The sequence below is a fragment of the Lissotriton vulgaris genome, chromosome 1_1 (genome assembly GCF_964263255.1).
Source record: "Lissotriton vulgaris chromosome 1_1, aLisVul1.2, whole genome shotgun sequence".
Lineage (NCBI taxonomy): Eukaryota > Metazoa > Chordata > Amphibia > Caudata > Salamandridae > Lissotriton > Lissotriton vulgaris.
In genome coordinates, this window is record NC_141685.1 from 379,470,840 (window position 1) to 379,496,600 (window position 25,761).

Consider the following 25,761-nt stretch of genomic DNA (forward strand, 5'->3'; position numbering starts at 1 on the left):
GCCCAATGGGATCTCAACCCCCTCAGGCTCTGTGAGGCCTTTATTTTACAAATGAGAACATTTTGCCCTCTGGAGGTGGAATGTTCGAATAGCCTTAGAACCGTCCGTAGCAGGCTCTACTGGTGATTAAAGGCCCGCTCCCTTGTTAAAGGCCCTAGCCTTCGGCTCGGGCCTTTAACACTGGAACGAGCCTTCAATGGTCGATAATGCAGCAACGTCAGGCTCTAAGGCTATAATAAATGCTGTAATACAATACACAAAGAAACTGTCTAATGTGAATGTTGCCACCCATTCTACCTTTCTTGACGAAGAACATCCACTACAAAAGTCTTGTGAATGCAGATTGCTTTAAAATCCATCTACAAAACTGTATAAAAAGTTACCATGCACAAGTATCTATGCTTTACAGTGGGCAACATGTTTTTACAAAATACATAAAAAATTGATTAAGACAGCTTCAAACGTTTTTAAAACTATGTACCAGATGCTATACAGGATATAAAGTGATTGGTATCTGCCATTTATAGTAGAAAACTAAAGGTCACATTACCTTCTCCTCAATGCCAAAAACGACTAAGTAGGTCAATGTCATTTGCAAAATATTTGCTTACTTTTTGTCTTATTGTAATCTGTTTTTTCCTTCATGGCAGCAGAGTGCTTAGCTTCTTTGGAAATTAAAACTGGAAACAGCAAGTATGGATTAAGGTGACAATAAATCAGTCTTTGGGGTTTTTGAAGCTTCATAGGTCCAGAGGCTGAAGCTTGCACAACAGCGTCATCCTTCATGCAGTTAGGTGACATGTGCAGGGTTTAGAGCTTCTTAGGAAACATCTTTTCGTTGCATTTATTCTTTCCAGTGATGAATATTGCCATTGTTTTGTTGCCCACTTCTTATTGAAAATAATATTTTTGCTCAGTGATTCCAATCCTTTCAGCTTTTTTAATGTGTTTTTCTTTATTCAGATCGTTAGACCTTCATATCAGCAGATCTCTGAACTTGCCTTAATTTAACAAAAAACACACAACAGAGTTCCATATAGATACCCTTTAATTTCCATCTCTGGCTTTAAGTTCTGTGTGCTGCATTTTTTAAAGCCAGACCCACAGGCTTTGCCAAGGCTTATTTATTTTTGCCGATGCTGTTAAGGACTAGCAACAAGCACTGGCAAAGCAAAAATGTTGCTAGCTCCTTTCAAAGGCAAGACCTATTGGCTTTGTCAGTGTACAATATATACGGCTTGAAAGTGCTGTAAATAAAAGGTGCTAGTAACAACCGATGTAAAGGTACTCAATTTACTGACCTCGGAAAGATGGAAGGATGGCAGTGACCTGGTTGGGAACTGATGACTAGCTGCAGCAGCTGCAAGGATTTTATGCAGTCTTCCTGTGGGATGCATTTTCTGCCATGTCCCAGATACCTAGCACCCACTTGATGGGGTAGAGCAAATTGCCTGCTAATATATCACTGCACCATTAGGAGTTCCAAACATCGCAGAATCAACCATGAGATCTGTGTGTGCGCAATATTTTCTGCAGATTTTCCCCTCAATCTGATCACCGATGAAACAGTTTGTGGTGCCATGAGGTGTAATTCTGAGAGTACTGCCTAGAGGAAATATGTGTGGTCTCTTCTGTGATACTAATGTACTTCTGCGCCAGTAACCAGCGTAAGGTGGGCTTTATAGACTGGACTACAGCTGGCCATCAAAGCCGAGGCTAAGGCTAGGATCCTTGCCCAGACTATGCACATCCCTGATGGGCTGATGCATTCTGTCACAAGTAGGATGCGGATTTAGAGAGTATCTTCAGAGATGTCAACAGACACACTTTTGCAGTCAGGCACAAGTGTCAAATATATTCACCAACTAATTTACGATGAATTTTTCCCTCAAGTTTATTAATAACCAATCTTATACTACATGAGGTGGATAATGAGATGTGGTAGATGAAACTGGCTTGGAGCAAACTTTTCATACCAAAAGGATCGTAGTGCATACTGGGATTGCAACAATGTCACAATCGAATCCTCGACTGGAGTGGGGATTCAAAATATTTCCAGTACAAAATAAAGTTAATTGGGTGCGAATTATAGTAAGTTTATACTTGTGAAGTGGATGGGCTTTCCTAAAAAATCCAACAAACAAAAACACCCACGTCATTTTTGCTGCCCTCATTTTAAAAGCCTGTAACCCTATGCTGTGTAACTTATCGACTGGTTGAAATGTTCTTCTGTCGAATCGGTCTTCCATGCGCCTGTTGACTGGGTTAAGAATATTTTATTGCCATTCGGCCTGGGAAAGCACATACAATACCACGCGGTATGCATGACTGTCAATCCAGACATATCCCTCAGTTTGCACCATGACTGTAGATCTGTTTTTTTCTTCCTTTTCCTTTGCATATTTATCCGGATTGGTGATTGTTCTTATTGTGCATTATTTAAATAAATCCTAACATTAAATTAAAAAAAAAAGGAACACACTTAAGAACTTACTCAGACCAGTACTCAAATATTTCCATTGAATAAGTCAACCAAATTTATAGACTTTATTTAGGATTTTACATGTACATTAAACATTATACAAACATTATTACAAAAAGTCACAATTTACAAAATGTGATAAAAACCAAATATTTACAAGATCGCCCTAGCGAAGGAATTCAGTTCTACTATGAAGAGCATTAACAACCCGATTTAAATATATAAACATTCGAACTGAAGTAACGACTATTAAAACACATAATAAAATTTCATACAAATATTTTTTTAAAGTTAAAAATGATTTAGAAACTGTACACTATATGCAGTTCATTATTTTTTTGTAACAATTATATTTGAAGTCTGCAAGCAAAAAAACCCTGCTTGCATTAAAGAGTTAAAATCCATTCTCCTCCTCACCGTCGACCTACTCCACCTTCAATGCATACATGATGTCGTCTTGACTCACATTTAGCCTCACACGCAGCAGTAGATCATTCTTGCTGGGCTCCACGAGCAGCAGGCGACATGCTCCAAGCCGCAGGCAAACTGCCATAGCTTCTGACATGGTAGGAGGTGGGAGCCCTTCAATTCTGCAGAGAGCCACTAATTGATGGTAAACCTGAAAAAGAACACATTTTTATAAGGTTTTCACATACCTGCGAGATTTTGGCGCACATTGTTAATGTCCTAATTTGCACAAAGCCATCACAACCATTCACTGCGGGCTGTCCGCTAGGTTTGAGCTATAAAAATATCATATACATTATCTCTTTTCTAGATTTAGATATATAGCTTGTTTAAACATGTTCAGTATCTATTTAAAAAGGAAACTGCATAGTGACAAGGGTTTTTCATATGGAGGTAATACAACAAAAACATCTTAACTAGCGAATACTGGAAAAATTAGAACCTCAAGATTACCAAATATTAAGAGAGGGTTCCATAGATTTTGAAGGGCCATTTTCCTGGCTGCTACAACACATCGACTCCAGCTGGTGTGGGTCTCAATCTTCACTCTCACTAAGAATCCTCCACTGAGCCTGTTCAGAATGCTTTTTCCCCCCCCGAGCAGTCAACTGACCTAGTGAACAGGAGCACCTTTATACCTTGATGTAAAAAACTGGATTATTATTTGGGGTGGGTGACCACCCACCCCAAAGAAGAGCCACCAGTGTGAACCGTCAAGGTCACTAAATGAACCCAAGCTCAGGTTCCCTGGCAGCTATGGCACATAGCAAGTTCGGGCAATGTGCAAAGTTCGTATGCAGAACCAAAAACAGTAACGAAGTCAAGATTCAAAACAATAAAAATCCCAAATCGAATTAGAAAAATAGAGTAAAATGTACTAAGCATGGAGGAATAAGCCTGAAAACAGACATTTATTGAGAATAAACACAGGAAAGCTGATGACACTAAAGTTCAGAAATATTTGATGATACCAGTGAGGCAATACCTGATTTAACAGGAGGTTCTGACCATTATGAAGCCATATCTAGTTTTCGATGTATCAGACATAATACAGAAGAATTGTGCCAGCGAACAACACTTTTAGAAATTGTTACGGTTTAAAATTGCAAATGGGATGGGGAAATGTTGGGGGGCGTGGCTTAGCGGGCGAGCATGGCGGACGTGGCTGCCTAAGAGCTCCCGCCGGCCCGCCGATTATCCTGCCCTGAAACCCCCGAAAAGTGCACCGCATCTGAGGTGGTGTTGGCGGAGGTCACCGGGAACCGTCCGGTGCTGGAGTCGACGCGCCTGGACCGTCTGCGGCCGTGGAACGAGTAGATGCAGCGGGCGGCCTGGTGCCCGCCGGACAAGCCGGGGCCTCGATTTTGACATCCCCGACGGGGGACCTGACCCGGAGCCGGCGCTGCCGCTCCCTGACCGCGATCCGGGGCTGCCTGCCGCTGGCGGCTCACAGCGGAGTGCCCTACTGACCCTCACATTGCCGGCGGTGGGGGCCTGGACCGGTGGGGGGCCTCGGAAGAGCTGCGGCCTGCCTGGCCTTGCCGGAGCCGGGGCCTCGAGTTTGGCGACCCCCGCCCGAGGACATACGCACTGGTACTATCCTCCCAGGGCTTGGCTGGACCTACAGGTGGTGTGGACGTGGCGACGGGACCGGAGCGGCGGGGCAGCCTGTTGGCCCGGGCGTAGCCGGGGCCTTGATCTTCGCACCCTGGGCTGGCCACGATCCGGGGCTGCCCGCTCCTGACGACCTGCAGTGAGATCCCCTGCCTTTCCCCACAGTGTTTGCGGAGGGGCCGGCGGCTGGAGGGGGGGTCGGAAGATCTGCGGCCTGTCTGGCCTTGGTGCAGCCGGGACCTCTAGTTTGGTGATCCCCGCCCGGAGTCACCTGCCCGGATCCATAGCCCTGGTGAGTGGACACGGCGGGGGCCCCCCGGGAACTGAGGTGTCAAACCGGCGCATGGCCCAGATAACTGCCCTATCCGGCTCCTGTGGTACCTGGGGCGGCGATTGGAGAACTTGTGGTTTGCACTAGAGTGGCCCATATCTGCGCAGTGCCGGTGGGCGCGAAGACGACATCATACACCTTGGCGGGGCGACATTGCCAGGGGTGTCCTCGATCTGTGGGCCGGTGGTGAGGGACTCTCGAGTGGCCTGGTGTGTCCGAGACGCCTCGGCCGGGGCTTGGCTGGTGGACTACTGCGAGAAAGCGGCCCCGACACAGGTGCGTGTCACTGCTCTACCATCTGAGCGGCCGCCATGACGAGGGGCTCGGCCGCCACTAAGACAGGACCCATCGACAAATTCACTGGCCATGGTGGAGGAGCCGGGGCGGCTGGTGGGAGTCATCCGGCTGGACCAGACAACGCGGCGTTGATGGCGGCCATCACCCAGTCCCGCGACATGCTGGATGCGAAAATTGGCGCGGTGGGGGCCGATGTGATGCTGCTGCGTCAAGATCTTCGCAATGCAGTCGCCCGCATTGCCGAAACTGAGACCAAGGTCACGGCGGTGGAGGGAGATGTTGGTACCCTTAAGAAGAAGATTGCCGACATGGAACAGATCCAACGGGGCCTGGCACTTCTTGTGGAGGATGCCGAGGGGCGGGCGAGGCGGAACAACCTGCGCTTCGTTGGCTTTCCGGAGGACTGCGAGAAGGGGCCTATGGACGCTTTTCTGTCCCGGTGGCTGGAGAGCTGGCTACCACCGGACTCCCTGTCGCGATGCTTCATAGTGGAGCGTGCCCACCGCGCCCTGACACAGAAGCCGCCAGCCGGGGAGCGTCCCCGCCCGATCATCGCCAGGCTCCTCAACTTCCACGACAGGGACGTCATTCTCCGGGAAGCGCGCTTGAAGGACACCCTGCTGTATGACAATCATAAAATAATGATCTTCCCGGACTATACCAAACTGGTCCACCAACAGAGGCACTCCTTCCTAGATGCCAAGGCCAAGCTGCGTGGCCTGAAAATCCAATACTCGCTGCTCTACCCGGCCCGCCTCCGGGTGATCTTCAATTCCAAGACCCTCTTCTTTGATACACCGGAGGCCGTCTTCAACTGGACCGATGAAACAGTCAGAATCCGACCTCACGTCCAACCGGGGCTGCACTCTGGTTCATCGCGTGGCTCGTCTCAGGACAGGAGCAACCCATCTGGCAAAGGGAAACGTCATCGCAAGTCTCGCTCCCGGCGGAGGTCCCTGTCCCGGGACCCCTCTTGGGGGACACACCGCCTGATGCGGACCAATCTGATGGAGGCTCCTGATCGCCCTTCGTGGGGACTGTCTGCTGGTTGCCTTCTATATGTGACTATATCTGGCAGAGGCTGAGCTGTGATCCGTGGGACATACAATGGCTGGTGCAGTATTGACTACTTCTTCTTGGCGAATGCCGGGGCCTTCGTGGGCTGTGACTTTCTTGTGGTGCTTTGCTCATGACTCTATTGTACGTTTGTTGGGGTTCAGGGCACGTACTTTGGGCCGCCTCCTCCTGTTGGGACTGGGGGGTGGTTCTGGGAGTGTGTCTGATTAGTTCGGGGGGGGGACTAGTTGGGATCCATTGGTATGGCTGGCTTTGGGCGCTGTGTTTTGGGCCTGAAGTACCGTATACCGCGACAGATACTTCATTGTTCCTTGAGGTATGGGGGTGGGGGAGGGGGGAACCGGGGTGTTTGGTTGCTGGTGAGTTGGGTCGGGGTAGGAGGGGTGTTAGGGTTTGGGGATTCGGGGTTTGTGGGGTCTGGGGTTCTGGGTCTGGGGGTGCACGTGGTCTCTGTGTATTTTGCAACTGTGGGGTCTGGGGCATGGGCCGGGGGTCGGGGAGTGTGGGGTTGGGAGCATTGTGATCATGGTTGATGTTCCTCACTTAGCGCCCAATGGCGCTTCCATGCGTATTCTTAGCTGGAATGTACGAGGACTATTGGACAAGATTAAACGGGGGGCGGTGCTTCGCTGGGCTAAGAGGGACTTGGCGGATGTGCTCCTCCTCCAAGAAACACACATGCTGGGTACAAAAGCCCTGAGTTTGCAGCGCTTTGGCTTCCATCAGGTGTTCCATGCCGGTTTTACCAGGGGCTCCAGGGGGGTGGCCATTCTTATTCATAGACGGCTGGCATATGTACATGAGCGTCAGTGGCTTGACCCCCAGGGACGTTTTGTCTTTGTACAGGGGAAGGTCGGGGTGGAGCCGGTTGTGTTTGGCTGTGTGTATGCCCCCCCCCCCTTGCAGTGGGCCCTAGCTGAACGTTTGTTTTCCTTATGGGCTGAGTTCCCCCGCACCATGGCTGTGATTGGCGGAGACTGGAATGATGTGATGGATGTGGCTTTGGACCGACAGAGGAGGCCTGGAGTGGCGCTCGTATCCTCCCCTACACGGTTGGGGGCTATGGTTGATGGTCTGGGATGGGTGGATGTATGGAGACATCTGCATGCGGAACGGCGAGAGTACACCTTTGTCTCGGCTGTTCATGGCTCCCTTTCGCGTTTGGACTGTGTGTTTGTCCCGAGGGCCTTCCTTGACAGGGTGAAGGGGGCAGCGATTCGGCCCCGCGGGCTCTCGGATCACTCCCCTGTGGCGGTACAAATTGGCTTGTGCAAAGCGCGCTCCCCCTTTCGATGGCGAATGTCCGCGTGGCATCTGCAGCGCCCTGATTATTCTCAGCATCTGCGTAGCGCGATCGCCCATTATTGGCAGGACAACCTTACCGGAGGGATGGATGCGGTGACAGTCTGGGAGGCTATGAAACCCACCCTGCGAGGCATAGATATTGCTTGGTGTGCGTCGGCTCGCCGGACTCGGCTGGGAGGCATTGATGCGGCCGCAGTGCGGGTGGAGGAGCTCGAGGCTCGGCACAGTGAGGCACCCGATGATATGTCACTGCGGCTACTCCTGCAGGCGCAACAGTCTTATTCCTCAGTCCTACTGGACGAGGCTCGTCAGGCATGGTTAGCTACCCGTAGCCGGGTCTACCAGTGGGGCGACAAGTCTTGCAGCATGCTCCATAGGCTGTGCCAACAGAACCTACAGCCTCTTACACTGCCGGGCCTCGTTGATGGTGCAGGAGTGGCGATTACGGATCCGGCAACTCTTGCAACGAGCTTTGCGCACTACTATGGGCACCAGTATGCCTCTCGGGAGACTCTCTCCCCAGCCGTTATCGCAGATTATATTGCATCTGTTCCCCCATCTGCTGTATCTGATGAGGTGCGCGAGGCCCTGGACCGTCCCCTGTCGGCGGAGGAACTTGGTGATGCATTGGGTCAGTTAAATGTAGGCAAGGCGCCGGGGCCAAGCGGTTTTCCCAGCGAATTTTATAAGAAGTTCCATCTGCAGCTCGGGCCGCATTACTTGCGGGCCCTGGAACAGGCGCGAGAGCATGGCCGCCTTCCACCGGGCTGGCGTCACGCCGAAATAGTGGTGTTTTTGAAGCCAGGTAGGCCCCCCGATCGCCATGACTCTTATCGCCCCATATCCCTCATCAACTTCGAGGCCAAGCTCCTGGCGAAGGCGCTAGCGAACCGCTTACTTCCACACATTTCGGCCCTTGTCCACCCGGATCAGGCGGGTTTTATGCCTCGCAGGGCAACAAGACACAACATACGACGGGCGCAGGCCGCGATACAAGCGATTGAGTCTTCGGAGGACCCGGCGGCGCTCCTGCTGGCTGATATTGATAGTGCCTTCGATTCGGTCAGCTGGACCTTTCTTTTTGCTCTGTTGCCGCTGCTGAATCTCGGCCCGATGTTCCTCTCCTATATCAGGCTGCTCTACACTGAGATCACGGCCTCGGTGCGTATCTCGGGAACGGCGTCTGCTCGTTTTCCGGTGTCCAGGGGCACGCGTCAGGGGTGTCCGCTCTCCCCTTACCTTTTCGCGCTGGCCATGGAGCCGCTGGCCGCCAGGGTGCGCCGCGATGAGCTCTACCGTGGCTTCGTCTGGGGTGCGGATCACTCGGACCGCATAGCTCTATATGCGGATGATGTGCTATTTTTCATGACTGACCTGCAGCGTACGGGTCCTCGTGTCCTGGAGTTGATGCAGGAGTTTGGTCGGGCATCGGGGCTCTTCCTCAACCCGCGCAAATCGACCATGTGGGTGCTGGGGGGTGCCGCAGTGGACTGCCCTTGGGCTGCATCCCTTCAGATGGCTGTGGAGGGTGTGAAGTACCTGGGTGTCTTCCTCTCTGCCTCGCCAGCGGTGGCATGGGACCGGAACATCCTGCCGGTATGGGATCGGGTCCAACTGGACGTCAAGACGTGGACGCGCATGCCACTTAATATCTACGGCCGGTCGGCCATCTTCAAGATGGTGGCGTTGCCCCGTCTGCTGTATCAACTGCAGAATCATCCCTTCCAGATTGACCCGCAGTGGTTCCGTACTGTTGATTCTGTGCTGGGCCGGTTTCTGTGGGCTGGCGGTGCCGCCAGGGTGGCGCTGCGCACGTGCTTCCTCTCTACCTACTGCGGCGGCCTGGCGGCCGCGGATATTTTATCTTACTATCAAGCCTCCCATCTCCTTGTGCTCAACGAGTGGTGGTATGGAGACCGTAGTGATCCGGCTTATGCCCTTGAGCATTCACTGATGAGTGGCGCCTCCCTCCACACCCTGCTGTACTCGGCTAGACGGAGGCGACTGCTTCCGCAAGTTACCCAAGTGGTCTTCGCTGTTTGGCGGCGGGCCCTGCACCGGGTGGGCTGGTGGGGTCGGCTTACAGCTGAAACCCCGTTGTGGCGGAATGGCCTGTTACCGGCGCTGGCGTCTCTGTCCGGATTTGACGGCTGGGATGCGATTGGGATCTCGTCCCTAGGCCATGTCCTCTCTGGCACTACCCTAAAGTCCTTTCGGGAACTTAGCTCCGAATTTAGCATGCCCAAGACACAGTTTTTCCGTTACCTTCAACTTCGCCACGCACTTACTCCTAGTCTGGTGGGCCTGGAACAGCTCCCTGATTTTAGCCCTATCGAGGCTAAACTGTTTATGGGGGACCTAGGTGACAAGAAGGTCTCGCAGATATATCGCTCTCTGGTCACTCACTGTTCCCCTTCACTCGCAGCGCTGAGGGCCTCTTGGGAGGGTGATGTTGGTCCATTGGACGATGACGACTGGCGTGAGGCCTTGGAATCTCCCCGAGGTGCTGCTATTGCCGTCCGCCTTCGCTTCATCCAGTTCAAATACCTCCACCGGGCGTATTATACTAGACACCGCCTATGGCGGGCAGGCCTTATCGCGTCTCCGGAATGCCTGAGGTGTGGTTCTGAAGAGGGCACCCTGTTTCATACAGTATGGTCCTGTGAGAGACTGACTCGATTCTGGGCTGGGGTTTGGGACTGCCTGTCAGAGGTGTTGGGTTGGGACCTGCCCCGTACCCCCAGGCTGGGCCTTCTTCATGTTCTAGAGAATGTTGGGGGCAATATATACAAACGCCATTTGCTGTTGCTGGGGCTGGTGGTGGCGAAGAGGGACCTGGCGCAGGCCTGGAAGAACGAGCGCGCCCCCCCACTCGGGGCTTGGAGGGCGGGCCTGGATTTCCTCATGGGGCTGGAGCAGCCTGTTTTTGAAGCCCGGGGATGTCCCCGCAAACATTACAAAATCTGGAAACAGTGGGCGGATTACCGGGGCCTGCTCCTTGATCCCCCCGTGGACATTGTTGATGCATTACAGCTGGATGTGGATCCCGCACTCTAGGCCGCTGGCCGGCTCCACCTTTGTAGGTTATCTCATGTTGCTGGACTGTGATCACGTGCACTGGGTTAGGGTGGGATAAGGGGTGGGTAGCTGGGGGCGGGGCTGGTTGGGGGTTTTTCTGGGGTTGGGTGGGTGGGGTAGTACGATGTTCTTCACTGTATAACGCTGGGTTCGATGCTGTGCTAATGATGTGTCTCTTTCTATCTGTCGTTGACAGTCTCCTCCTGTCTGTGGAGGGCTGTGTTGAACCTTGCTTGAACCCATAATAAAATTGGTTTTGAAAAAAAATTGCAAATGGGATGGCCAGGCTAAGCATGTGCTTTCTCAGGGGTCTATCTACATACATGGGAAGTAGGTCCAAATTCTGGGTCATCCCTAAAGACACAAAAATGGGAATAGGTCAGGGCGTCATATGTGCAAAAGTGAATGTGACAGGATAAAGAAAGAACCAAGACTGGGCTCAATTACCAATTCTCATTCCAGACACCAAGATGGAGACCAGTGCTGTAGGTCCTGAGAGAAAAAGACAAATAAGGCAAACAGACATCCCCACCAGTAGGCGCTAGCATGTTACTATTCATCACCGGGTGACATTAGAGAGACATCCAGAGCAAAATGAACACACCAGAAATAGGAGTTGAATAATAAAATTATTGCTAATTAGCCGATAACAGCAGAAATGTGATCATCAGGAAATAAAGACGAGAAAAAAACTACAATTGCTCAACAGGGACTAGATCTAAGGTGTTCAGCCATGCTCTCAATTGCATCTGCGATAGGATAAATGGTTAAAGATATTAGCCACTATCACAAGTATAAGAGAAGCTAACAAGGACTACACAGCAGGACAGAACATGTGATACTATGATATTGAGAAGGCTTCCCAGATTTCTTTTGGATTTTTTTTATGTATTGGTATTTTCACTCACTTACATATATGCAGTTACAAAAGCAATACAATTCTTGTTCATGGGATAATACATCACTTTACGTTATATGTGCACTTATGGCTACATCAGAATTTGCATCTAGTTTACCATTCCCCAAGTTAGTTGTCCGTATTGCAATAACCTTGTAATCCACTTCATCACGTGTATCATTTGATCACTCCTGTTAATGGGCGTTCCCAGGGCAGTCAACAGTGTTCTCCAATTGTGTATGCTGATCGTTTATGCCACATAAGAAGAACTCTAATTATCCATCTTTAGAGTAATAGGAAAACTAAAAACTAAGGTGTGTCAGTGTGTCAGTGTGTCAGTGTGTCAGTGTGTCAGTGTGTCAGTGTGTCAGTGTGTCAGTGTGTCAGTGTGTCAGTGTGTCAGTGTGTCAGTGTGTCAGTGTGTCAGGCCAAACCATCTCTCAGTATTTCTGGGGTCAGACTCCCCTTATGGGAGGATTCGGTCAAACTCTAAGAAAAGGGTAATGAGAGGGGGACAGGGCAGGGTGGTGCAATCTGGGCAGGAGGCGGGTGGGCCTTGTCACATGACCATCTCCGTCATTCAACACCTTCCGTCCAGGGACGGAATAGTTTCCTCAGGTGCTCGCCACACTCCCCGTTTCATCCAGGCTCTCATTCAACTGCACTTCATTACAGGTATTCCATGCTTGTAGAATCTCTGTCCATGCACCCCTCTGGCATCCGCACATTGTAGCGTTCTATCCGCTCGAGCATCCTCTCCTCTGCCCTGGCCCAAATGTCTACATTCTTTTCCCATGTGGTCACTGTTGGGCCTATCGTGGACTTCAATGTCAAGGCTATCTGTCTGCGTGCCAAGACCAAGGCCAGGTCTGCAAATATGGAGCCCAGTTTTCTAGCCTTGGGCCTGGCAAGTCTCTGCAGTGCAGGGGAGTGTGCGGGCCAAAACCCGGCTGGTGGCGCTCTAATTGACCCCCATAATCCTGGTAACCTTGTACATTCCCATACCATATGAGTGAACCCTGCATCTCGAGTTCTGCATCTGGGGCAGTAGTGATCTACTCCTCTGTTCATTATGTGCAACCTGTGGGAGGTCAGGTAGATAATGTGATTATAGTTAAATTGAATAAGCTTCAGTTTGGAGTTCCTGGACATCCGTTTCGGACTCCTCAACACCAGTTTGCTTTCTCCATCCCGGATCTTTCTCCTAAGTATCGCACCCCATTTTTCACATGTTCGGTCAAGAGGTTTCATGACCATCTCTATCTCAGCTCTATAGAGCCATTTCACAAGGTCACCAATGCCTGAAAAATGCTGTATGTCTTTGGTTCCTGTTAGTCTTTCCACCATAAGTCATAGCGGGAAAGAAAATATTCCAGCGAAGTAAGCACTCCCTGTAGGAAGCAGTCACCTATTTTAATCACCCCCGCCGCCGTCCATTCCGATAACTGGACTCCAGAGAATGGGGCCTAGTGTGGAAGCCCCACCAGTGGCAGATCGGAAGCGTGACACAGGGATCCCCGACGTCCGTCCGAGGTAGCTCTTCCAGCACCCCAGTGCCGCCTATAATAACCCGAGCGGTGGGGTGGCCACTTTTGAACGCAAGAGTTTGGCCAGTAGCAATCCCAGATTGTCCACCCTACCTTTTGGTCCAAATGTTTCTGGATGCCTTCCATCCAGCCGTTGCAGTTAGTTGGCCAAGGAGTACAACATGAAGTCTGGGGAGACCAGCCCACCATATTCCAGTGTACGACGTAGCACCGCCAGCGATACTTTAGTTTGCCCTCCATCCAATATCAAGTCCCGGAGCAATGTGTCCAGGCTTGCAAACCAACTAGGCGGAATCTGCACAGGCAAGTTGACAAAACAATATAGCAGTCTAGGGAGCATTTTCGTCTTGGACAGTGGTATGCGGTCCATCAGGGTCAACTTCAATGAGTGCCAGAATAGGACACTCATCTTAAGGGACCGCACCACTGGTTTCAGATTACCATCCATTATGTCGTCCAGGGTGTGATACACCTGGGCTCCCAGGCATTGAAGGAGATAGGGGACCAGGTCAGGTCACTTGGCAGATCATCTGGGCACTGTTGGTCCCTTCGCAATGGAAAAATATGTGTCTTCGCCTTGTTGAGCTTAAGGCGCGCCAAGTCAGCGTACCTCTCCAAGGTGGCCAAGGCCAGATCACTCCTCCACTGCCTCCACCAAAATACAACAATAAGTCGTCAGCATAGAGGGATATAATATGCACATGCCCTCCAATCTGTATGCCTTGGCTGTGTCCTTGCTGTCTAAAAAGTTCTGCCAAGGGTTAAATGGCCAGTGCAAACAAGAGTGGGGACAGCAGGCATCCTGGTCTGGTTCCTCTGTGGATAGTGTACGATTGTGAGATCACCCCTCCTTGAACTGACCCGGCATGGGGCACGCGTACAGTAGCTTCACCCACCTAATCCATCCGCCACCCAAGCCCATTCTCTCCATGGTTGCATATAAAAAGTCCCACCTGACAGAGTTTAATGCCTTCTCTAGGTCAACGGACATAATAAGTGCCTCAGGGTACGGTTTGTTATCCAAATTGTGAATAATATGAAAGAGCCGGCGTAGGTTGCCAGATGTAGACCTGGTTTGTATGAAACCATTCTGGTCCACATGTACCAGGTGTGGCATATGAGTCAAAAACCCTCATGGCCAGGACCTTACTCAGGACCTTAAAGTCCATGTTTAGCATAGAGAGGGGGCCGGGGGGGGGGGGGGGGGGGGGGGGGAGGGGGGAGGGGAATTGGGGAAACTATGAGGATTTTGTCTTTGGTAGTAGGATCACTAGTGCGTCCTTGGTAGAGACCGGCAATACACCCCTGGCCATTGCCTCTGCATATAGTGCCTCCAGCTTAGGTGTTAGAAATTGTGCAAAGGTTGAGTTTAACTCTACTGGTAGGCCACCTGGAGTCTTCCTGTTCACCATCTCTTTGATGGCTGCACTCTGCTCCTGACCCCCGCAGCCTGGGGTCTAGTGTTTTTAGTCTCAGGTGTATTAGGAAATTTGTTACATGTGTTAGCGGCTGTGCTCGCCGCTTTCCATAAAATGTCTCATTATACGTACGAAATGCCCCAGTTTATATCAATAGGAGAGTTTTGGATGCACATGTGTCTTTAAGCGGAGGTGTTGATCTGTCTAAGTATATATCTGCTACACAATTAAAATCTTCCCGTAGGAGGAGGTAATCTGTGCCCTAATTGGAGAGGGGCATGGATAATCCTCTTAGAAACATGAGCTGGTTGTAGTTCGGGGCATACACACTCCTTAAGGTGATCTCTTTTCCCAGCAATCTGCCTTTTCCTAACACATACCATCCCTTGGGGCCTATAATTGAGTGCTCTACTTCAAAGGGTGTGCCTGCTCTAATCCATATTAGTTGACCCCGTGAAAACGCAGAGCAAGATGTGGCATAGAGCTGGTCCGGCCATCTTCCCCTCAGCCGGGCACCCTCTTCTGTTGTGAGGTGGGTCTCTTGCTCCCCTACGTGTGATGTAGCTGTGTATTTTATGGCAATTAGCGGCCGTCCGATCCCTCTCACATTCCAGGATAATATTTTCACCTCATAGTGTAGAGGTCTCGTGTGGGCCATCTACCTATTGGAAAATCCCCCTCAGCCCGCCGCCCCACCCCTACCTCCCTTTCAATGATAGTTGTGTTGGCCTCTCGGATGACAGCCAAACTGCCCAAAACTAGTAACTCTCCGTCCCCATGGCAGCCTCGCAACTGCTGGCTGCCCAAACCTGTAAAAGAAACATCACGATGAAGAGACGCCCTTCACCAGAGCTCTAAAAAGGGCTAACCGGTTGGAGTAGGCCATAGGACAATGCGCCTGCGTCGCCAAAGGTTTGACTACCTCAGCAGTTGAGTAGTGACACCACCCCCCCCGGATCCAACACCAAATAAGAACTGCCATGATAAGACTTCCCAGATTTCACTGATCGTCTTTTCTTCTCCACTTGATAAACTTACACCCAATAGATCACAGTGGGCAGAACTACTAATCCTCTAGCTCCCACATCCAATACAAAATACGAGACAGTAATACTTCTAACATGTCCACCAGTCCAGATAAACGAGTCCTACAGAGCTCAGGTATCCTATACATGCAGTGCTTTAAAAAGGCCCGGATCTGAGTACCGGCACTTCTCATTTTTGCAGCTCTGAGTACCGGCACTTCTCTCCTGCCAAGGAGAGTACCGGTACTCAAAGGTAGGCTCATTGTTGCTTCGGCTCACGTGCACGAACGAGGCCGTCTGACAGCCTAAGTAAGTGTCTCTAGCCCAAGCTGAGCCACCTCTAAACAATTCAGCAGGGCCCATCGGCATAATGTCCGATGATCACTACCCGCTGTATTTGACAGACCAGGGTCCATTCAGACCCTGCGCTGTCAATCACATTCACACCATGGTGTGTATTTGTGCACACACTCTAATCCAGGCATTCCGCTGACAGCAGCAATTAAGAAAGCCACCGGAGATAAGGGTGTAAAATGGCTGTTATCCCACCTGAGTCTTTTGTGTGAGTGTCTGTCTGCTTGTGTCTGGGTGTTTGCCTGCTTGTGTGCGCATGTTTGTGTGTGTGCGTGTGTGAGAGAAAAGCGAGTGAAAGAGGGAGAATTCAGACACTAGGGAGGTATTTTAAAGGACATTCTTGTGTGAGCATTGCTGCTTGTTTATGTGAGTGCGCACTCAAGAATATATGATTGTTCGGCCACATAGTAGAAGTGTTGTACATGTCTTGTCCTTAGCCCCGCCCACTTTCTACACTCATAGCTCATTTTAAGAGTACCTGCACTTATTATTTCCCATTTAAAACACTGTATACATGTGAGTATCAGGAACCTCATTAAAGCATGCTGAATAAACATTCATGCAGAAACACATTAGCACACTGGAAGGGGTGCACATGAAAGTGGTGCTGTACAGATGCAACTGTTGTTTGGTTATCACTGTACACACAACGTGCTCTAGGAAATAAAGACAACTGCCAATAATCCACCATGAATTGAGGTATGGGGATTTGATATTGCCCACAGTAACCGTTTAACCAGCCTACATGTCTCAAAAGCAGGGCAAACCATTTACCAGTCCTACCGGATTACACATACTAGTATTAGTAAAAACTTCTGGCAACACACCCCAAAACACTACTAACCATTTACAACTTACATACAAGCATGAAAGCAGCACGTTCAGCAAGCGTACACGAATCATCATTCAAACCTAACAACCAAGAATGAATGTGGAGTCCGTGACTGAATCCTCAAGACCACAGGGAGAAGGTTCCTTAATGCAGACAGCACTCCAAGGCCATACATTTTTATAACAAAACAGAATGTTAAGTAACTAAGGGCATCCAGTACCCCTTGCAGATGTGGATCTCTAGCTCTCTGTGAATGTGTTACAATGGAAAATCGCCAGGTCATGTCCCTTCGCACAGACTTTGTATACCAGGCAACGGTTGGACTAAAAACGACAAGCTGAATCTGTAATACGGAGGGCAGACGGATTAAAATTGCAAATTCTTTAGTTTCGAATAAGTCATAAATGTTGGTAGATCAGATATAATGCTAAACCATAGAAAACGGTATATGAATACATTTTCTGAAATGATCAAAAGTGGTTAAAAACTTACTCAGACCTCTCAGTTAAAGAAGAACAACATGGAAATGAATTAAAGATTATTCAGCCCATTAGACAAGAATGGAGTATTGAAGGTAAATTGGCAGGCAACCAATGGCTAGATAAAAAATTATTTCTGCGGACACCTGTGGGTGAAGAAGCTTAACTCTACAAAATAACCTCAAATAAACAAAACAGTGAACTTAATTTCAAAATATACTAAAATCCGTCAGTTTAGCAGGCATTCACTAGATTAGGCACAGCGTTGCAAATGGAAGTTGCTATAGGTATTTGGTTTGAAATGCAACATTGTAAAATGGGGCATCTCAAACAGCTCCGCATCATGCCCAATAAGAGGCAGCACGATGTCTTACCCTTTGGCCAACCGCTTTCCAACCAATGCTCAGACGTATGCCCCCAATTAGAGGCTCACAACATTTTTAAGAAGATTAAAAAATAAAACTAAGATTTCTTGTTAAGGAGGTGGACGTAGTGTGGAAGACACATCAAAGTCTATTAGGTCTTAATAAAAACTAGTTTGAAGCACATTAAAACATCGGAAGCTTATTGATAAAACGGAAGTGTTGATGCAGTACCGAAGTACATTTCGGCCTATGGGAGAAACATACCAAAGGGGCACAAATAAAGTTTGATGGGGGTGATCACGGGGCCAATGGGGGGGGGTCCTAATCCAAAACAGACATCTAGAAGAAATTTTCTATGTATTTTATAGTTGTGCTGTATATATTTTAAAGAAAAATATGGCTTACCTGTTGAAATAATGTCTCTTCAAGACCAGATCGCCGAAACTCCGATAGAACCGCTCTAAGGAAGCACTGCTCCAGCACTGAAGAGTTCCTGAAATGAAAAACAAATCTAGTGTACCCTCAATGCAACAAAACCATGAGAAATTACACATCAATTATTCCAAACATTCAATTGATCGATCACACTCCGAAAACACCCACATAGTGCTTTACCGTACCGTCGTATTCCAGACACCTAAACTCCCTACAATATCAAGACTTTTCTGGTACTGTTCCACCTCTATTCATTCTTCAGATCTGTCAATATACCGCAACACTTAGTGAATGTGAGGCTTGGAGGAGTCTACACACACACACCTTTGTACCAATCATTTATAGGAGAAATTAAATAGATTTGCTTTCTCAATTTGAACACTTAACTGACCTCTAAACACATTCACGAAGACCTCTGTAACAGTCTCTGTATTGTCGTCGCTCGCTCATTCGATCTACTGTATATGTAACTATTTTACTTAACCATTTATTTATTTTACGGTACAAAAGGTGATTAAAACATAAAATCTCAAAATATGGCATGCAAAAAAGTACATGCCAGTAGAAATTCATAGAAAAGCATAGGAATCTTTCATAAAAGATTTGTAAAGATTGATTCTGACTAATATGCTCAAGACAGGAGTGAAAGACCATCTGTACCTGCAGAAAGGCTTAGAATGCATCTGTCTTTTAAAGGAAAATGGAGCCCAGCACCATATGCTTCCATTCTGGTTTATCAGGAAGGCTTTGATGGTCTGCTTCTGAATGGTCCTTAAACGAGCTATGCTCAAAAGAAAGTCAATCTCTTTTAAGATTGGTTATGTTTTTTCGACAGAAGACCACAAGCTCCTTAAAGTCAAATCTCCTCAGACCCTTACTCCTCTTTGCAAGTACACAAGTGCTGCAGTGTTGAGCAAAACAGATGCAGGCTGCTAGACTAGTTAGAAATTCGGCAGGACACACTCATTTGCAGAAAGACGGACTACTCACTTAAAGTAAGCCATTAATCTGCATAACCTCAATCTTTAATGGGCGGTCTTACTTTACCACTACATACTTTAGTATATAAGAAAGGTGGCAACATAATTGAGAGAATATTAAATTAGTTATGGCCCTTATAATTCATCATCAAATTTAGTGGAAGGGAATCCAAAATAAAGTGGGAAGCAAAGCATGTGCAGACATGCTGTAAAATGTTTAGCACATCAATGTGAGAAAATGTAACAAGGAATCAAGGAAATTAGTAAGCAATGCTCAAATTTAGTAGCTTTACCTGATTGCAATTACGTAAGGAGACGAAAACATTTCCTCCAGTGCTTCCATGACGTGTTGCATGCCAACCAAGCTTAGGCCATTCTTCTTATCTGAAAACTCACAGATTTCAGTAGCTCGCCTGCAGATATCAAGACAGCGCCTCGCATCGCCAGATAATGCAGCCACCTGTTACAAGAAGACAAGCAAACCGGCGTCACAGTCCGTATTGTCAAATGTTTTCCTTTTAACAGGCAGCCCCTCACGTATAGACATGTAAGTCACAAATGAGAAATACATTTGGTCCTACCTTTCTGGCTACAAGTTGAATAGCATCGTCCTTGAAGGCTTTGACATGATTCAACCTCGAGGTGATGATCTGCTGAAGCTGCTTATAGGCATAGGGCTGGAATGACATTCTGGTCAGGCCCTGCAAGGATGAAAGATACACCAGAACTCTTCAGATACTGTGGGACTGCACACAACCTTAAGCAGTAACCAGATGCTCACAGTAACCAGATGCTCAATGATAATGTGTACTAATAAAGTCGATGCCCAGCGACAGAGGGGTGCCAACCTCTCACGCAGACCAATGCATTCTGCAAGCATGAACCATCATCATCCTTAGATGCATAACCTTAAACAATGCCTTAGTCAAATCCTACTTATGATAGGGTCTTAATAAAAGTGCAGCATTAAATATGCTTTCCAGAAAAGATTTGGGGTTTCTAGCACTGACCAACCATAATACACTGCGAGGTTACTGAAGTTAGAAATATTATACCCCAAGAAAATGCAGAAGCAAAAGGCCTGCTTATATGCTACAATGATTCTCCAGAGTGTCTTGTACAGAGACCCATATTGCAGATATCCTCTAAACCCCAGCCTTTTTACCAGAAGAAAATAGCTCCGGCTACATTTCAACTAATATCCTTCACATTCAAGTTGTAAACGCTTTCTCACTTTTCACCACTACAGAAGGCAAAGGCTGGCATTAAGAGCCTTTTAAATATCATCCCTGCCCACACAGAACTGCTGTTCTATAAACATTAGTCAAGAGGCAGCTAGTGTTCAGGAGATTTCTAATTAATCATCTTTTTGCCCCAGTTTACAGGGAGGGTGCTCAGGAAATCGCTCGACATCAAAGATGTCCTGGGTCGTATAAGCACTCTGTAAATACAAGAAATACAAGAACATCTACATATCAGCAGCATCCCTCTGAGGCCATGCACCATTGAGGGGTTGTGTGCTCTGGACAATGGCATATAGGAACAAAAAAGAGAAAAGGCCAGTACTGGATACTCAATGGTTGGTGTAGATGGAATAATCTGGTTAATGCAAGACGGTAATATTTAGTATTAAGGAAATTAAAATAATTGAATTTTATGTTTGACACATGAATGGTTAAAGCTAAGAGGACAAAGATGGACTGGAAACAAGAGATGATTCCTAAGAGGGCAATGACTTAATGGACATGGAGATTTGAAGCAGTCCATCTCCCAGCAGAGGTGATACGCCTGAGGAAGGGCCTAGGATTGAGTATGCATTGATGCCAATTATTTCTCTATCTCAAATTTGATTTGTTCAGCAAACAGATTAAAGGTCAAGAGGACACAAAACCTGTATCCATATATCAGTCTGTCCTTCCTTGTGTCCATTTGTACACCTATTCATTGACGTGAGCCTGTTCGTGTGCTCTGGCTGTATCTGTGCTGTGTCTGTGCCTAGATGTTGGTCATCAGTGAGTGTCCCTCTGCTGGAAACTGGACAGAAGCACCTGGCTTTTTAGCCACTTCTGGTAAAGGATCCTTGTGCAAGGGCGGAGCGAATCCCCTTCTCACCTGCCCAAATTTCCTTGAAATGCATAGGCTAATACACTTGTGGTATAAAATATGAGGCTATTATTCAATCGGTATTCAGGGCTTATTTTGTCTGATTCGTAACATGTTAGGATGAGAGAGTAAGACTTGAGGAGCAAAGTGTGACCAACCGACACTACATAGTACTGTAAAGATATTACACCATTGTTAATTTACAGAAACAATGCTGCAGCTACCACGGAGAAAAAGGGTAGTGCTCCCTCAAATATATATCAATGAATGCACAAATAATGTACAAAAAATGTTAAATAACATACATTTTTTTTAATGTATCAAGGAACTAATGGCAGAATTGTAAAAAGGAGGATGGGGGACTCCATAAAGGAAATCAGAACTGAGAATCCAGAGATTCTACTTCGTGCTCTTTATACACTTCTGTTCAGAAACAAACATTATAATTTTAATTGAACAAACAGAGCCCAGCCCTTTAATAAACATTTCAATTGAAACCCTCCCATTTTACTGAACTCCACTTGAATTTACTGTGGCAAAATTGAGGAAAATGGCACCACTGACCAGTCTGCTCGCCACACGGTTCATCATAATCCTCTCGGGCAGATCCATGGTGTTGGCGATGGCGAGCACAATCAGCTTTGCTTGCTTCTTTGTTGGCCAGTCAAACAGGTTGTACATCACATTCTGCTTCCTAGTCCACAGGAGGTCCAGCTGAGAGCATAGACAATTTAACAACATGAAGGTGGCACAGTACATCTGCAGCTCTCTCCAAACAAGTCTTTCAAGTAAAAGCAGGGCCAATGTGAAACAAACACTCTGCAAGGTGAAAACAAGGAGCCAGACAATTTGATTGACAACAGTCCAAAAAGTGCCAACCTCACCTCATCCACGATTAGAACAGTGGTCTCTCTTTTAGGGGCCGGGGTGCTAAACCGTTTCTCCAGCAATGCAGCCGAGTGGTCGGCTGTGGCTTTTTGACCAGTCAACAGCTGGAAACAAAAATAGAAGTAGGTCATAAAGTGTACAGAGCTGACACTAAACCAGACTTGAAAGTAGTCCAGCTATTCAAATTAGTTAAAAAGCTCCCTATGGCTTCAATGGGGATCAATATTGCAGGGAATTATTTCCATTGATGATAGTACTCAAAGAGCGAGTAAAAATTAACAGATACACTTCGACTTATCTTTTGACTAAATTCTCACTGAATAGATTACATGATTTGACAGGCGAATTATTACAAAAATTCAAGAAGCTATTTTCGAAAGTTTCCAAACATACTGCTATATATTGATCAGTATATAGAACGGATGTAGAAGATTACATTTGTGGATTCGAGCAACTTAAGGAAAAACAGTGCTCATGTAAGGAACCATTTTAAAACACCCCTAAATTTAGACCACAATACAAGAGGTTGACAGTCATGGTATTGCATGAAATCTCTCGAGTTTACTTACCATTTGTGGCTCAGGCGTCCATGATAGTCCAGGGTTTTCTAAATCGGAACGGATAGAATTGATTGGGGGTGCGGGGGGGGGGGGGGGGGGGGGGCGGGGACAGAGTGTTGTCCGACAGCGCCCACTGGCAGCTTTGTAAAATCTCCATCTAGAGTTTGGTTGGAATGCTCTGTACTGAGCTCCATTGCTAGTACAGTCATTATATCAGTTCTGATTTGTCTTGAAGGGAAACCTTCTCATGAATGCTTCTACCAAAATATGCCTGATAGAAGAATTCATTGTGCAAGAACATGAGGCACTTCATCCACAAGTTGTTGCAAGTCCTAGGATTGCAGGCAACATGGAATCATGCCAACGTTGTGCAACTGTGACCCTCAGATCACAGCTGGGATAACTTGGCAACAATGTCAATTCTAATGCCCTTATCACTCGGGAAATTCTGAGAAACAAGACCTGCTAGAGTTCATGACAGCGGTTCCGGAAAATGCCCAAAGGTTTGGCTGACATCTAAAAAGTTAAGAAACTGATATGCTCTTGCTAAGACAAAATCTGTTGCTTAGAGACATCCTGACAAAGTGCAACAAAAAGATTTCAAAGCCTTTAAGGGGGCAATAAAAACAACAGGTTTAGTCTTTTGTTGTGTGTGGGGAAGAAAAACAACAATGGAAGAAGGCATCAATGGGATCTACTGAGTGGAGCCAGCTCCAGATGGAAGGCCTTTGCATGCAAGAGATCTGGCGTGAAACTTTTAAACGGTCTGAACAACAGTGCCCAGTCTCTTCATCTGAACTGGGGATTCCAAAAGGGCACCAATTTAAAGACATAAAGGCAGGAATTTGTCATGGGCGAAAACCATGCCCTGGTCCGAATTACACTGGCCTGAAGTGAAACTGCGGACAGACTCACCTTCAATATCTGGACATAGGCCTGGTGGGGCTCGGTCAGTTTCATGCCATTGATTTCTATGTACTGAAAGGACGGCAAATCATCGTTGTCTGCAGCATGCTGGAGGCAGCGGATTACTTCATGGACAGTGGCAGTCTTCCCAGTTCCTGGTACTCCAGAGATGTACATACACCTGTAACACCAACAAAAGCTCAGATCACGGCGAATTATCCCTTGAAATTCAAGACATACTAGCATATCCCAAGGCAGGGCTGCCCTGGACTAGTGTCTTTCCATATGTGGGAACTAAATGGAAATATCAAATGTATGCCCTGTAACCAAATAACAGGGCAAAATAGGTCCTTGTCGCCGATGTCCAGGTTTCCTGAGATTGCTTTTTCCTTATTCCAGGATACATACGGGTGTGGCAAGGCCAGTACTGAAAATATAGTGTTTTGACAACATGAAGCTAAGTGGCCCTCGTATTCCTCAGCCACACAGTTTGATAAGGAAAATGCTCATTACATGGAACAATACTCACCCCCCAGTACCATCAAGAAGTTTACTCTCTACAAAACTATAGATGTCCTGGTACTCTTGTTCTCGACAAGGCAAAGACTCCGGAACTGCAGAAACATGTAGCCTAGGAGAACCAGAGAAATGGTCATGTCATTAAACATTTACCAGAGCTAGATTTCTGGAATATCAACATAAGATAAATACACATACAATTAAATAAAACTAATTTACGTTGCTAGTGGTTACCCTGAAAATTATGGATGGATCCAGCCTTCCTGCAAATATGTTGGGCACCCCTGCTCTATTTCGGTTTTAATCAAGTCACCATGCGAAGGTCAGCTTTATCCACTGCAACGTATGCTTCACAGAAAACCTTTCTATATGTATGTCACATTAACCTCCACATCACTGACTTTCTAAAATATTACTACAATAAAACTTTATTTTATTAAACTTAAAATCTGTGTTCCGAATCATTCTCATTTCATTGAATGAAGGAGACAAAAATGTAAGTAATCGACGTTTAAAAATGAGTCCACAGAGCGGGATTCCTCCGTAGAAAGTGCACTGATGTCTCCTCAGATGATATTCACCTTCAAGGATTTGGAGAGAGCCACTAATTTGAACATCAACTGGAACCCGATCATCTTAAAAAAGTTCCAGGACAAATAGGTTTGGGCTCCTGCTGTCTGAACCCCACCACTTCTAAACATGAACAAATAACAAAATTGTGAAGCTCCTGTGATCTACCTTAAGCGAGCCTCTTCAAGTACATTGCTTGGATTCCTCGCAGGTTTGTTTCTTTCAGGAATTCTTGGAGTGGCAAGGCGTGGAGTCTTGGGGGTCTTTGGTGCAGGCTGAATCAAAAAATTCAAAAACAACATGTAATGCACCTAGAAAACCAACATTTCCAGCTACAATTACGTCCAGCTGTAATTTATTTTGGTAAAAAGGCCAATCTGTATAGCATGTTTAGCACAGAGTCTAAATAAAAAACTGGACATCTGAAAATATGTACTTTTTATTTGTGTCCTGGCTCCACCCTCCCCAACATGCTAACTGGTTTTAGAATACTCCACCTATTTTGCAACTTTAGAAGGAAAGGATGTTGTTAAAATCTTCAAAAGTTTCATCACTTTTTCTAATTTCGTGGATGAGTCTTTAAATTCCCATATTTTCCAGCTCTATCCCAATGGTCCTTTAATGAAGTTTGAAAAAGTCCCCATGCAACGACTGCCGTTTCTGTAACTACCTCCGCTTCTTGCGGTCCCTCAGTGCCCTACTAATCAGCCAGCAGTGCTCAGCCTCAGCAGTCTTATGCATCCGACCTAGGACACCATTGACACCATCAAAAGCGTCATCATAAAAGCACAACCAGCTGGGTGGGTGATCTTAAAGACGAAGAATCCAAGCTTCAGATTTGCTATTATGAACAACTTATATATTCTTATAGTCAGTTCAGAGGCTTAGGCAGATTTGCCAGGTCCCTGAAAAATATAATTCCTTGAATCAAAGATGCTCACGGATCATGGCAGTGTGACTTTAGGACCCTACTTAGATGTTTCATCAGCACCCAAAGAACGTTTTTAATGTAAGGATCCCAAAAAAATGATGACACAGTTCAGCATATTTAGGTCTTCATATGTAGGTGCGATCTTTGCATTATGTATGATTCTCTAGCAACCCAACATAATGTTGAACTGGTAACAATTTGATCTGTCGACACATATTTAACAATGAAGGGTAAAAGAAACTGATGCAATCATGTTCTTTTTTCTCTATCCAACTAGAGTGCTCTCATTTGGTTACTTG

General features: G+C 47.1%; 1 protein-coding gene across 1 annotated transcript in view; it reads right to left on the reverse strand.

The window, feature by feature from the left end:
• Positions 1 to 2,513: 2,513 nt before the first annotated feature.
• Positions 2,514 to 25,761, reverse strand: part of ORC1 (origin recognition complex subunit 1) — a 159,698-nt gene continuing 136,450 nt past the window's right edge. The window contains exons 10-18 of the mRNA XM_086952441.1: positions 24,700 to 24,806; positions 23,972 to 24,073; positions 23,452 to 23,623; positions 21,973 to 22,080; positions 21,653 to 21,802; positions 19,567 to 19,686; positions 19,279 to 19,445; positions 17,976 to 18,063; positions 2,514 to 3,101 (exon numbers count right to left, since the gene is read on the reverse strand). Coding sequence (XP_086808567.1) covers positions 2,907 to 3,101; positions 17,976 to 18,063; positions 19,279 to 19,445; positions 19,567 to 19,686; positions 21,653 to 21,802; positions 21,973 to 22,080; positions 23,452 to 23,623; positions 23,972 to 24,073; positions 24,700 to 24,806 — 1,209 coding nt within the window. The 3' untranslated portion in view covers positions 2,514 to 2,906. The remainder of the gene's footprint in view (positions 3,102 to 17,975; positions 18,064 to 19,278; positions 19,446 to 19,566; positions 19,687 to 21,652; positions 21,803 to 21,972; positions 22,081 to 23,451; positions 23,624 to 23,971; positions 24,074 to 24,699; positions 24,807 to 25,761) is intronic.